Below are 14,784 nucleotides of genomic sequence, written 5' to 3' on the forward strand. Positions count from 1 at the left end.
GAGTGGGAGTGTCCTGCTCCTTTTATACATTTTAGATTTTCTTTGTTCTCCTCCTGCCTCCCCCAACCCCGGGCACCCCCACTTATCTTGCCCCTTCCTCTCCCCATCCTACATACAGTGACCAGTGGCCAGAGGGTGGGCCAAAAGTGAGAAGCAAACGGGTTGGTCAAATGGTGGCGTGAACCAGGCAGGAAGGTAACAACCCAGGAGACATTAAACAGCTCCCTAACTCCCTGCAGGGAGGAACAATTCCTGGGGCAAGTTACCTTAGAAACAGGTTGAAGGAGCAGGAGAGAGAAAAGGGCTTTGGAGATGTCAGCATTTGATTTCCTTTCCAACCAGCCCCCATCTTCCCAATTGGGCCCAATTATATCTATATTGATTGCCTTTTTGTCCACCCCCCCAACATTACAGTGGAAAAAAAAAAAATCTGGTTATTCAGGTGTCAGGTGTCCAAGGCACAGGATGAAGCAGAACCCCTGGGGCAGGATGCTGGGTAGAGAGATGGCAGGAATCCCCCAAAGGGACGGAGCTGCGCCACAATCTGGGCCAGCCCCGACAAGCACTTTCATCTTTCAGGTTTCCTGAAACTACTGTGGGAGGTTATCTACCACCCCCAGCAACACACACACTCAGGCAACAATGAACACAGTCCTCGTACATCTGCCACTTCATTTATTGTTTTTATTTGCAGGAGGAGTTGAAACAAATTTTAAGGGTATTTTTTTTCCCCTAAACATGAATCATTCAAGTAAAACCAACTTAACCATAGAAATGTAGCAAAGTAAGGGGAAAGTAGCACAACAACCCAAGAGGCAACGGTTGGGGGGAAGAGGAGGGTGCAGTCCGCATATAACATATGCACAAATGCCATATGATTCACCTGCTCAGGACCGCCTCCCCAGAAGGCAAGCACAAGGACCCATTTTAAGAGGATGTTTCCCCCCCAAATATCTGAGAATGTTTCAACTTAAAGCTTAAGGTTAAAAAGAGAAAAGGAAAAAAAAAAAAAAAAATCAAAAAACACACAACCCCACAAACCACCCAGCCATAACCACCTTCCTTAATCGATCATAGGAGTTTCTTTCATTTTATAAAAAGATTAATAAAAAATATTGAAAAAATTATTTTCTCATCTTATATTTGTAAAGATAATAGAATTCAGAAGTTTCTTAGAAAACAGACCAGAAACTGCCCTCCAGTTTCCACCCCTGTTGCTGAGGACCAGCAGGACTAGAAAGTTTGGGATACTGGAGCTGCTGGTGGAAAATGGGAAGCCCAGCCCAGAAGAAATCAGAAAATATAGGAGCAGGGTGCACGGGAGTGGATGGAAGCAACTCCATGTGATACATGGCTGCGCAGAAAAGGGGAACACAAGGTGGTCAGAAAGGCCTTAAACTCCTCCTTGACATACAAAACCGGTTTTTACAAAGATCCAAGCAGTTTGGTCCCAAACTGAGGTGAACACTTCAATGTTTATTCACATGCTTTGTTTTTTAAGAATCAAAAGTTGCCCAAATTAAATCTTTCTGCTAATATTACTACATATGCCTAAAAAAAAAAAAAAAAAAGAAAGAAAGAAAAAAGAAAAAAGAAAAAAAAAAAAAAAGGACTTTCAAAATCAGTACAAGGGAGAAGAGACTGAAAATCATCAAATTAGTCCTCTCAGTTCCAAATGAAATCAAATTAAGAACAAAACTGCTGGGTTTCTAATAGGGAACAAACCAAAATCCAAGCACTGCTCTCCCTCCCTACCCCAGCCCCACCCCACACACCAACAACAAATGAAACACAGCTAGAGCCCAAAGTGTTGTGTTCTGCTCCAGAGCTGGGCCTGACCCAAGGCTCCGGTGGCCTCCTCTGTCCAGTGGGACACTGCGCCAGGGACACTTTCTGCTGTAGGAGGATTCTGCTCAGCTGGTGAGGTGGGGTGGGATTTTCAGAATCTCTGAGGCTCCTCTATTTAGCTCCTCACCAGCCATATTCCCAGCGCCTCTCTCCCCTGGGCAAGGGCTCCTGTCAAGAGTGGCCCCTACTCAGTTGTGGGCTGTAAATTGTCCTTTTCTTCTCGGTTCTCTGTCCCACTCTCATCATCTTCAATTTCCCCCTCCTCCCCACTGAACTTGTCATGGGCCCATTTGGGGCTGGTACTGGATTTCCGGAACATGAACCGGCCCCGACCTCGGGGAAGGCTCCTCGGCCCCGGGCCACGGCTCACCCACTTGTCACTGCCTTCACCTTCACGGTCGTCATGCTGAAAGAAAAGAGAACTGCCATTAGCACCAGAGCTCTTGTGTCTGCACCCACCTAATATGCGTATCCTCAAAGAATCTGCTCAAACCCAGTCTTTTCCTCCTTTTCTCCCTGTCCCCCACTCTAAAAATGTCACTTTTTCAGATCCAAGAGAATGCCAGTGGGGTGCCTTAGGAATTCTCTCTGAGGCATTTGAACATTATGATGATGACAACCATGACAAAACCTTCACCCAGCACTGAAGACGCTGACATGCATTATCTCACTTAATCCTCACACCTACCCCATCACTATCCCCCCTCCACTATGCAAATGAGGCAACAGGCTTAGAACTGTAAGTAACTCTACTTACTATGTAGTACGCCATCTCTCATAGGATGAGTCTGAGAAAGCCAATCATGCCAAAATGTGAAATTATATCAGAACTAGTTGTTAGCTAAGAAAGGGAGCACTTAGCATGAGCTAAGCCCTGGGCTTGACTGACCGTCAGATAAAACATTCTGAACACCAGAAGTTGTTACTTTATCCACTCCATCACTTCCAAGAGTCTATTCATAGTGCTTGATGCCTCTGTAGCTAAAGCATCAGCCTACCTGTCCACAGATGCCTGTGCACCCCACTTCGGTGGCTGACAACGCTCTTGCAGATGGCACACAGGGCCAGGGAAAAGTAGCTCTGTATGACCTTGCATCTGCCCCCACGCACAACAGTACCACTGTAGCACCTATCCAAGGCAATTCAACTACATTTCCCTGGAGATGGGTTCAAGAGTCTTCTAGAAGCCTCAAAGTGCATCCTAGCAGTCTTAGAAATGTGAAGATGGTTAGGCATACCAATCTACACGAAAACCTATTTCCAAGCTGTGTAACTGACAATGCAGATTCATACAGGCCATTCTGGTCGCTGATGGAGGTGCAACTGCAAGTTTCCCTTGGATACAACAAGAGTCACACCTACTTGGATGTGGGCCTGCTGTGACATAGTAAGGTCAAAAGAGCACTGTCAGGTAACTCTGCCTAACCTGAGAGGCCCAGAAGAACATGGGAATGATCAACAGCTTAGAGGAGAAAAGTCCCAGTGGCATTTCACTTTGGAGACAGATTCTTTTCCTCAAAGAGATCATGAACTATCTTTTCTGTCAATCTTGTACTGCAGAGTGACAGAGGCTGGGGGTGAGTGAGTAGTAAAAAAAAAAATTCACAGACTAAAAGGCAAGAGCAACAATACTTGCTTATCCTGGAATCCATAAACATCTTGTGATAATCCCTATGGAAACCAGGACTGACTGACCTCTCTAGAGAACAGCCTTCTAGCGCACTACTGTGTGTTCTGTGCCAGTAGACACATTTAATCACAAGGTTACAGACAATAGGGTCTAGGAATCAGCTACTCTTTGTGCCAAAGCCCTGTGGCTCTTCATGGTTAGCCCTGATACCTACCAAATAATACTTCTTGCTTTTGGGCGTGTACTCTGGATCCATTCCTCTTCCCGGTTTCTCTTTTGAAAATCATTGTGCTGTTGTTGTTATTGTTACAGAGTAGCTGCCTCTGCCCCAGCCTCTCCCTCTGGCTCGAAATTGCTGTGGGGAAAAGAACAAAGGTCCAAGTCAGGAATAAATTCCCTGCACTCTATTCAAACACTACTGGCCCAGAACAGCTAGCTGTCCTCCAGTCATGTATATGGTTCAACTGGTTTCTAGTCATTCCCTCTGTGCATCCCAAGTCTATAGCCCAGAGAGACACAAAGCCCAGGGTTCCCTACAAACAGAAGGACTCAAAGTAAGTGGGAAAGTTGAGACGGGAAAGTTGAGACGGGAAGCTCTAAGGTGCTCTGATTATGAACAGCAAAACCAGGTGGAAAGCAGGAGGAATGCAGGGATGGGAACCAAAGAATCTGGGGTCTATAAGCTGGATAGAGTCTATCAGAGGCAACAAAATTGGTGTTCTGAAGAAACCTCTTCAGAACTGGTGGCATGCAGGGGAAGGCCTTACAAAGGTTCCTCGAGCTCTGCCACCGCCTCTTTCACTTGGACCCACAAAGTCCTTGGTCCCCAGTCTCGATTTGTCAAAGCCTGTGGCGCTCATCCTCTCGTTCCTCTGCCTCCTCAGGATACTCTTCCGCTTTGTAGGAGTGAGATGACTGGAGGAGGAGGAGGAAGATCTGGATCGGTCTCGTGCTCTCCTGTGCTTCCTATGAAGAGAAAAATTAGGAAAATGATAAAGATTCTGGTCCTAACAGCCTCATGGATGGAAGCAAAGGCAATCAGAGGTGGACCTAAAGATGGGTGGCTGCAAAGAACCAGCACATCTACCGATCCAGGGAGGCTGCCTACAGCTTCCTCCCATTCTGTCAGTCATGTTCAGTGACACATCTATGTTTAAGTATGTGATCAACATGTAACACACAGAAGGAACAAAACAGCCACAGCCTCTGGGTAGGCAGTCTAAGACACAAGTGAATCACAGAGGAGGAAACTGCTGGGTGTGGTGGCACAAGTCCGTAATTCTAAGGACTTAGGGGTTGAGAGGTTAAGGCAAGAGGATCCAAAGTTTGAAGTCAGGGGCTGGGGATATAGCTCAGTTGGTAGAGTGCTTGCCTTGCAAGCACAAGGCCCTGGGTTCAAATCCCCAGCATCACGCAAAAAAAAAAAAAAAAAAAAAAGAAGAAAGTTTGAAGTCAGCCTCAGCCACTCAGTGAGACCCTATCTCAAAACTGACAAAGGAAAGAGGAAAAAAGGTGTGTGTGCGGCAGGGTGGCCTGCTGGTGATATAGCTCAATTCCTAGTTCCACCAAAATATAAAAATAGAGGTGGAAGCCAACACTACCAGAGTCATGTGTATCTGGTACTATGCCAGAGGTTTCCTGTATTATTACCATCTTTATGTCACTTCTAGTTCTCATAGGAACACTAGTACTTGTCTCAAGTGGTGGCTCAAAAGATGAAACAAACACAGTGTCTCACTATATTAACACAGCAAAATTCAATAGAGGCAATATTATTCAGTATTACTGCCTTCATTTTACATATAGGAGACAAGTGACAGAGCTGAGCAGAGCCTGGATTCAAACCTAGCTCTCACTAATTATACTACTAATTCCACATAACTACCTACCACTGAGCTCAAACAGGTTGTGCTATTAAGCCTAGGATCTGGAGAAACTTCCCAGATCTTCATCTTCCCTTCCCTTCATCTGGGGGAAATTACAGACTAGGGCAAATTAGCTTAATACGATGAGTCACTGTCTATATACTAGAGGTCAGTGCCAGTCCTGCCAGCTGGTAGCAGAGAGGTTATCAAATACCTCTAAGGTGGTAGAGAGGCCAAGTTCTGAGGAACAAAAGACTTCAAGAGAGAAGTCAGCCAATTGTCAAAAGCCCAATACGGTCTGCTCTTTCCTCATCCTCCATTATGAAAAGTACCTTGTCCTTCCCTGATCTTTCTAGCTTATACTTACAAGGAAAAATCCAGGTTACTGTCAGAGGATTCTTGTAACTTGAATGTGTAACTCTGACTCCACTAAAAATCAATGTTGTTTCAAGATTTTTTTCCACAGTAACGCATAAAAAGACCCCAACTGAGTCCTAGATAAGGCATTCTTCAGTATATAAGAAATAATTTTTGTTAAGTGCAGAGTGATATGGTATAACAACAGTGATGTATCTGTCAGTTTCCCCTTGTCCCAAACCACAGGATACTTTGGTTCCAAAGCCTTGTTCAAAGTCATACTGCAAGTCAGAAAGAGGAATGTGTTCCAGGGAGAGAAATCAGAATTAGTTCCCTAGACCCAACCCTGACATGCTTGTGGTAGTGCTGAGGACTGCTGTGCTACCACTTCCTCTCCCTGCTCCTTTATCTACAGGGAGTCCTGAAAGTCGCTACAGCTCCTATCATAAGTAACTGGAGAACGCAAGACAAAGTTGAACCAAAGATCTGAGTTATGACATCAGCTGATATTTGTTTGATCCAAGACAAATCTGAGCTTAGCTTAGCTTGTTTCTTTCAAAGGGTCAAATGGGCATTGTGCCAACTATTCAACTTATTTCAAAGGGTTGTTAGCAGAAAATAGGTCTTTTTATTTTTTAGTTGTCGATGGACCTTTATTTATCTATTTTTATGTGGTGCTGAGGATCGAACCCAGTGCCTCACACATGCTAGGCAAGTGCTCTACCACTGAGTCACAAACCCCAGGCCGAACACAGGTTTTTAAAAATGCTTGCTAGTTCAAGTTCATAAATAGTAGGAGGGTTACTTTTGTGGGAAGGTGTAGGGCTGTGACTCTGTCCTTTTATTTTTGTGATACTGGGAATCAAACCCAGGGGCGCTCCACGTCAGAGCTTCATCTTATATTTTATGTCTTGAGACAGGGTCTTCACTAAGTTGCTAAGGCTGGACTTGAACTTGCAATCCTCCTGTCTTAGTCTTCCAAGTCTCTGAGTTTACAGATGTGTGCCACTTTGCCCAGCAACTCCTTTTTTTTTTTTTTTCCTATTTAAAAGGACAGGGTACACTGCAACTTATCCAAGCATTTTTATAGTTGTCAATGGACTTTTATTTATTGCAATTGCTGAGATTGAACCCAGTGCCTCACACATGCTAGGCAAGCACTCTGCCACTGAGCTACAACTCCAGTCCAACTCTTCTCCTTTAATGAACCAAGGTTGAGAAGTTTGGAACTCTCAAAATGTAAATAGAGGACTGGGGTGTAGCTCAGTGGTGGTATGCTTGCTTATATGCACAAGGCCCTGGGTTCTATCCTCAGGCACTGCCCCCCCACTCCAAAAAAAGAAATGTCAACAGAAGCGTCAGGACCTTGGCATGAATGTTACTCTACAAAGTTCAACAATGCCAACTTTGTTAAGACATATTGGAACACCTCACTGGGATACTGGCCATTGAAACTAGTTTAAAAGGCAATTAAGATCAACAATCCTGTCCTATCTAGTTCCACCCTGATTCTTTAACCAGTGTTATTACTTGACAATAACTTTGAGCCATTTCTAAAACACACCCACTTCATTAAAATGTGCAGTGAGAAAGAACATGTCTAAAACTAACGAAGGAATTCTCTAAAGATTCTCCACACCACCCCTGTAGGTAGATTAACACAAAGCCTTCACCAGAGGAGGATCACAATACTTTGATGCAGAAGTTCTAGTTTTAAGATGTGGATGAAAGAACTGCCTAAGCTGCACTAATTTCTAACCCAAACTCCTTTAGCTCTAAGGTCTGGTATAAACAGCCCAAAGTGGACAGATAAGAGAATTTGCTCAGGGTTTGAATGAGGATAATGGGTTTCACATACTTTGCTTCTTTGATCCTTTATGGTTTTTCTTGTTTTCTCAGTTGACCTTTCCCTGGAGTGGCTTGAGTCCCGGAATCCACTGATTCTCTTGATTTACCTCGTTTAAGATCTCTCTCCTTATGGTTTTTACGACGCTCAATATCAAGGCGGAGATCACAGGATCATCTTTGTATTTTCCCTCAGCCTGCCAAAAGAGAAGTTAGAATGAAGGTTTTTGGGATTCAGGACTGCCAACTCAACCACCCTCAAATGTGGTTTCTACTCCAATGGAGGGGTGCACAGGAAGCACCAAAAATGTAAGGCACCTCACACCCAATTCAATCTTTTAAAACAATGAGGGTGGTAGCCTTTTTAAAATGCCATTTAGGGGTCTCACTGTTTCCTCTGTGGCCCAGTAATGACTAACTAGTATACAAGTTGAGAGGGCAAAATCAGTTCTGGAAGGCTATTAGGCTAGCTCGGGCCTAGTCACCACTAACAGTAGAAATGCTTACCCCCCACACACCCTGCAGTAGCCACCATGGTTTATCCTCTATGTGGAACTACCTCTGAGTGCTAAGAACAAAGACTACGAGAGACGTAAGCATTCTTCCAAAGTGCTGCATCATATTGAGAAATCTCTAGAGAGGCAACAGCAAAAACCATAAGGGAGAATTCATAAAAGGGTGATAGTGGGTCAGTTTATTAAAAAAAGAAAAAAAAGATTTTTTGCTAACTCTGTAGAAAATTTAACTGTCAGGGTAGGCTGCATCTATAGTGTGAATCCAGCAGCAGCAGAAACACACAGATCCAGACCATCACAGCAATGACTCTCAGTGAGGACAAAGATATAAGATGGTTGTAGGGACATCATACCCTAAGTCATCTCATGGAAGTAAATCCTCCCAAAGGAGAAGAAATGAGTAGTTCCTCTATATTATCATTTGCAAAACACTAAACTTTTTGATGAAATAATATTTAATATTTAATTTTAATTAACACCAGGAATGTTAGTGAAGTAGGTTTAATGTTTTGTCACTTTGTTTCTGAGAGTGGAAATGGGGTCCCTGTAGCCTCCAAAGACAAGACAAAGGCCAGACAGCATCTTTAAGGAGCTGTCTTTTTGAAGCATGGAGGACGAGATTTCTTCTGTTTCAGTTCGTGCCAAGCTGACTGGTACTTGGAGAGAGAGAGAGAGAGAGAGAGAGAAGGGGGGGTGGGAGAGAAAAGAAACTACACGAGTGCCTCTCAACACATTCAATGACTAAGACAGATTTGATTGGAAACTCAAAAATCAGTATTTTTTTAAAAAGTTTCAGCAGCATCTGAAATTTTAAATCAGTTACCTCTCATTTTAAATTTCAACTGTAGATGTGAATGAAGGTCATTAAATACCAAGATTTTTAAAAAACTTGATCTAGATATTTCACAGTAGAAGATTGCATACAAATTTTAACCTCTTAGTAACAGTGTTACGAGCACATCATTGCAAATGTAGCTGGGCTATCAAAGTAATGTTTTGCTTTAAAGTCACAATAACCAACAGATGATAGATATGGTACAATGTTAGGAAAAAAAAAAAAAAAAAAAAAAAAAACTGGACCAGCTGTTGAAAACAGTCTACTAAGTTAAGATATGAATATTTTACTCTCCTCTGACATGCATGTCTTTCTGAAATCATGGTTGGAAATAGTGCATGTAGACAGTTGATTTGATAATACTTACAAGCAGAAAAATATCACAAAAAGTTTCTTCTCTCATCATGGGCAACTTGTTCCAAAACGCCTCTCTTTTTTTTCTCAAGCTCACCTCAACAGACTCTGGGGTCATTTACCATATTCTAACCACTTCACAAAGGTTGTTGATACATTTAATAAAAATTAACCCTTTGTAGTTCATTTTTAGAATTATGCCCATCCTTAAAAGAAAAACACAAACTTAAGTAGAGAGTAATTTAAACAAACACATTTCTGTCAAGTTCATGCCCAACGCACTCATTTTGTTGGAATTACTGATCAAAGCAACAGTTCACCTTGTAGCCAGGTTCCCGGGGACTTTTCATTTCGTCATGAGCCAAACCATGTTTTCTGAATGTACTGGGGGAAATGTCTATCCTCCTAAAATTAAAAACACAAAAACAGTACACTATTTCATAGTGTGAATACAGTACTGGTAATCTAGTTCCTAAGTTGGGTAATGGATTCACAGGCATTCCTCTTCAATATGGATTCATAACTTACATATGTATTTGTGTGTGTGTTGGTGGGGGTGTTTGGGGCACTGTAAACCCTAAAACTGAGCTACACCCGAGCCCCACTATGTTCTTTACTTATATACTCGTACTCTTCCATAGGGAGGTATACACACAGAAACATAAATCCCAAGTTCCCAGTCAAACTCTTAAGAAATCAGCTTTCTTGTTCTCTCCCAGTAGTGCTACAGTCTAGAAGGTAGACTCACCTGTAGCCTTGCTTATAATCTTATCTACAGCCCACCTTGCTCTGCTAACCTCAAAGAGTAGTTTTCATATTGAGAGTTCAAGATGGGCCCATTATTCCCCAATTAGGTGAGAAACAACTGCCTGGAAACACACATATCCCACCAGATCCAAAATACAAGGCTGTTGTACAAATGTGGTCCGCCTAACTACTAACTTGTCCACTGGAGGAATTACAGATGAGGCTGATTTTGTTTCCATACAAAATCTCTATTTGCTGAACAGATTTCCACAACCAAATGGGATTTCTTTCAACCTGCTAGACTTACTTTTCCAAAAGAATCAATAGGTGAACTACACGTTTTGCTTAAACAAACAAAAACTAGCACTGACATTACAGGAAAAAAAACCACAGTAATCTCGGGTGACCATCTGTCAGCTCCCCAAAACACAGGAGTTCACTTTTTATCAAAAGAGCTCTTTTCCTTGGGTCCAAAGCAAAAGACTATAACCCTCAAAGTATGTCCCTATCATTCTCAAATAAAAAATGCCCATAGCTATCCTAGAGTCTAGAATATGTTACCCTGAATTTTATATTAAAGGTGCATTAGCAGAATTTAACAAGACAAATTTGACATCCAATGAGAAGTCCTTTATTTTAACCTCCAGGCTAAGAATGAGGTCTTTTTACCTGTGTATCTCTGGGCTTTTCTTGTTTTTAGCTGCTTCCTGTTCAGTTCCTCTCTTTAGGTATTTAGTAAAGCGTTCATGCAATGTCATTCCAGAAGACCCAAAGTGATGCTCTGTTGAGATTCAAAGAAAAATATGTTATGCTACTGAGGGCAGATACAATGTTCAACTCTTTGCAAATCTGTAGCCAGAGAGATGTGAATAAAGTAGTCAAATCCATACAATAAACACTGAAGAGAGAAAGGAAAAAGGCGAGTCCAGACACCCTTGTACAGGCGTGCAGGGGGTTAAAAACAAAAACAAAAACAAAAACAAAAACAAAAACTGGAAGCTGATGTTCCTTTGAAGCACAGGGCACAGGACCAACTCCTATTTCACTTTATATTTCAGATGCAGCCTGTAACTAGCCCAACCAGCTTCTATATCACTTCTCTTAGTCACTCCATTTGCCCAGGAGATGACAGAATAAGTGGGGGAAGAAATTTATACTAGGTCTACAAAAGACTACTGGAAAAGACATCTTCCCCTATCAGCCTAAGTTTACAAACATTTGAAACCTCATGTTAAGGATTTTACCTATCTCACAGTAAGGTAACTAGCAGTTTTGCTAGCAGTTCAAAATATTCATCTCTATAATTAAAACAGAAACTTCTTCCTGGTATAATTTTCTTAAAGTCAGCCCCTACCTCCAAGCGAGATAAGGGGCCCAAAGGTTCCTTCATTTGTACACTTTCATCCTTCATATTACAGAAGTCAACAGTATGGATGGGGTCTCAGCTCACCTTTAACATGGTGAACAATGGTCACTATGTGCTGGGCAAATAATTCTGAGGGGCTACGCTGAGACTGAGCCGACTGGATGTGCTGGAAAATGGAACGAAATTCCTGTTCCTTTTTGTTGCTATGGACTAGATCCCGACAAAGCTTGCGTTCCTGAGCCAATAAGCCACTGGGTCTGGAAAAAGAAACACAGGGAGATTCAAGTGACAAGACAAAGTCAAAACATTTAAAACATAAAAGCAGGGGCTGGGGTTGTAGCTCAGTGGTAGAGCGCTTGCCTAGCACATGTGAGGCTCTGGGTTCGATCCTTAGCACCCACATAAAAATAAATAAATAAAATAAAGGTATTTTGTCTACCTACAATGAAGAAAAAAAGAAACATTAAAAAAAAAAAAAAAAAAAAAGCATACTCTTTGAGGGGGGGTTGTTTATGGGGATCAAACCCAGGGACACTTCACCAGTTCTTTTTATTTTTATTTTGAGACAGGGTATCACTAAGTTGCTGAGGCTGACCTGGAACATGTAATCCTCCTGCCTCAGCCTCCCAGACAGCCAGGATTATAGGTGTGTGCCACTGTACCCTGTTCCACAAAATTCTCTTTTATCTATCAAAGTTCAAAGTAACTTCAACACACTGTAACTATGAAAAAGGTTATCCAAGGTACTGTCTCTTTCCTCTCAGCCCTGGGAATCTTCAAGTTGTGTGAAATAGTAGTGGGATGTGGCTGGAATGCCGCACAAGCAGGTTTCTGTCTTGTTGGGGAAATTACACCAAGTCACAACCAACCGGCCTGGGCCTCACCACCATGTCCTAAAGTTTGGCCCCTACTTCCTTCAACTCTAAATTGTCTATATGCTATTTGATGGTGGGGGACTTGTAGACTTTGATGACCCAACTGAAGTAGAAAAGTGAATCCTGGGTGGCTTCCTAGGCAATAGACATCAGGAACAGGATGGGGGGAAGGGCCTGCCTGAGGGTGACGAACAGAGAGCAAAAATACAGGGAACCGAGCCACCAAGAAAGTCAGTCACTAGAGACTGAACATTACTTCTCAACCTCCGTAACACTGCCCCTAACCAAATAATCATTCAGCTACAAACACACTCCACTGACAGGCAGGTATGAGGTTGTCAGCACTGACACTTGGACAGCATGGGGACATACAAGAGTCTGTACTAGGAGGGGGTTAGGTGTCACCATTTAGGCCACTAGAGCCCAGAGGATAAACAAGGAGTACATCTCACCGTGCAAGGTCCTCATCAAAAGAGTCCATCCGGACATTGACCTGGGCCTCCCGAGTAATAGAAAAGGAAGACTTCCCTGAGGAAAAGTCTCCTTTGGCTCCCAGCTTGTCACGGCTCTCAGAGGTCTTCCTTGGGGGAGGCGATGAGCTTTTCTCCTGGACCGCCTTATAAGCAGTCACTCTGAAATTCTTCTCAGGCACAAACCCTCTGTGCCCACTTTCGGTCCTCTTGGCCCCTCCACGCTCCTCCTTTTTGGATCTCTCTGTGAAAGGTTCCTCCTCCAACTCCTCTGCTTTCCTCTGCTTTTCCTTCCCTCCAGGTGCATACACCAGGCCTTCCCACTTGCCAGACTTTTCTTCCTCTTGGTTTTTGCTTGCACCTGCTATGACTTTAGACATAAATTTGGGTTCATCATCGAACTCAGACTCCTTCCTTCCCTTAGTTTTGTCCTTATCTTGGTCATCCATCTCCTCCTTGTGGAAGTCAGCCATCTTCTTCTCAAAGTCATCACGGAGCTTATACCTTTTGGGTGATTGGCTGCTGCGAAAGGGTTTCTCAGTATCAGTCTTGGGAGCAAATGGATCAGATTTCATCTTTGCATCCACATCAGAGAAGCTCCCTTTCTCTTTCACTTTCTCTTTTTCACTATTTGTTTGTTTCTGCTCCTTATCTTTCCCATTCTCTGTCTTCTGCTCTTCCAGATACCTAGTTATAAAGACATAAGGGAGACACACAAGAAGGCCTCTTGAGCACTCTTCTCTACAACATTATCTGTCCACGTTCTTTGAGTTTTGATTTTCTGAGCAAACATATCTTGTGGATTCCAGCATTACCAGTTAACTTTCTAATTTCTAGAGATTTCTGAAAAACAGCCCTTTACAGATCCATAAACTTGGCGTTTTAAGTGGAGTCAGTGGAGTTGTGTCTCTCAATCAAAAGAAGAACGTCAAAAGTTATTTTTAGGATACTGAAAAACAAAAATCCACTTACCTGTAATGTGGTCTAGGGGAAAAAAACTAGGGTCTTACCCAACTTCAACTCAGTCATTTAAAATCTGCTTTCAGCAAAGTTAATATATAGTTCAACCTTGGACTGTTTTGCTTTTATACAACTCACATTTGGAAATACAAGTCTCAAAGAGAGACTTCAAATTTGCTTCAAGTCACCTAGAAGATCTAAATATGAAATATACTGTGAATAAAAATAAAAACAAAATACTTGTTAATGGGGGAGAGGGGTGGCAGTGGCAAAAATCAATTCTCCTTATGGGAAAAAAGAGTCCAAGCTCCAATCTTTTAATGAGATTCACAGTCCTGGCAAGGAATAAAACTTACACTTTAAAGCAAACTTACTGAAGGCAAGAAAGTACAGACTCTAAACACTGAACATCTCATCTGTACTGTTAATGGAGAAAGTTTAATTATATAACTTACATTAAAGAACTGAGGGACTGCAGGGGGATCAGAGAAAATGCTAAAAAAGAACAAAGAGAAAGGGAACTTCTTGCTGGTAAGTTCTCCTGATCACAACCTGGTCCCAATGCAGCTTCCCTGTAACCTCTGTGCCATCCCAATCCATCCAACCACACAAACAAAGATTTGTGCTCCAACTCACCATGTCCCCCAGGGTAGAAAGATGAAAGCACTGTCATGTCCTCTCCTAACACGCAGCCTGGTTGGCTTCTACTGGGACATACACCCACCTTGAGGTTTTAAAACAAGGCCTTCCTGGACTAAGCCTTGGGCTCTCCCCTTCTGCCCAGTCTCCTCAGGCAGAGGGTATGTGGCTCTTCACCGTGATGGGCTGATGCAGATCGAACACAGCAGATGGTGGGTCCTAGAGGTTTAACAGCTCCAATGGCCATTCATGTTGGCAAAGACCATATTTTTTTGGTAGCTGACCCACAAATCTCTACTGTTCTCTGGCTTACATTGGTAGAATCCAAGGCAAATTTTAAATGTGAAAACATCATTGCAGAGTAGTCTATAAAGAAACTTTATGCTGTAATACAAATTCAGGAAGGTAGGAAAGCTGGAGTTAAGCTAAAGGTTTCCTTGGGTGATGTTTTTAATGTCTGCTAATGAAAAGCTGAGGA

General features: G+C 42.6%; 1 protein-coding gene across 1 annotated transcript in view; it reads right to left on the reverse strand.

Annotated features, from left to right (window-relative positions):
- Positions 1 to 659: 659 nt before the first annotated feature.
- Thrap3 (thyroid hormone receptor associated protein 3) overlaps positions 660 to 14,784 on the reverse strand; it is a 54,766-nt gene continuing 40,641 nt past the window's right edge. Inside the window, 16 exon segments of the mRNA XM_047554634.1 lie at positions 660 to 2,254; positions 3,693 to 3,730; positions 3,733 to 3,768; positions 3,771 to 3,788; positions 3,791 to 3,833; positions 4,246 to 4,335; positions 4,337 to 4,398; positions 4,401 to 4,444; positions 5,143 to 5,144; positions 7,559 to 7,632; positions 7,635 to 7,715; positions 7,718 to 7,742; positions 9,570 to 9,654; positions 10,666 to 10,777; positions 11,447 to 11,619; positions 12,690 to 13,394. Coding sequence (XP_047410590.1) covers positions 2,033 to 2,254; positions 3,693 to 3,730; positions 3,733 to 3,768; positions 3,771 to 3,788; positions 3,791 to 3,833; positions 4,246 to 4,335; positions 4,337 to 4,398; positions 4,401 to 4,444; positions 5,143 to 5,144; positions 7,559 to 7,632; positions 7,635 to 7,715; positions 7,718 to 7,742; positions 9,570 to 9,654; positions 10,666 to 10,777; positions 11,447 to 11,619; positions 12,690 to 13,394 — 1,810 coding nt within the window. The 3' untranslated portion in view covers positions 660 to 2,032.

The sequence above is a fragment of the Sciurus carolinensis genome, chromosome 1 (genome assembly GCF_902686445.1).
Source record: "Sciurus carolinensis chromosome 1, mSciCar1.2, whole genome shotgun sequence".
In the NCBI taxonomy this organism is placed as follows: domain Eukaryota; kingdom Metazoa; phylum Chordata; class Mammalia; order Rodentia; family Sciuridae; genus Sciurus; species Sciurus carolinensis.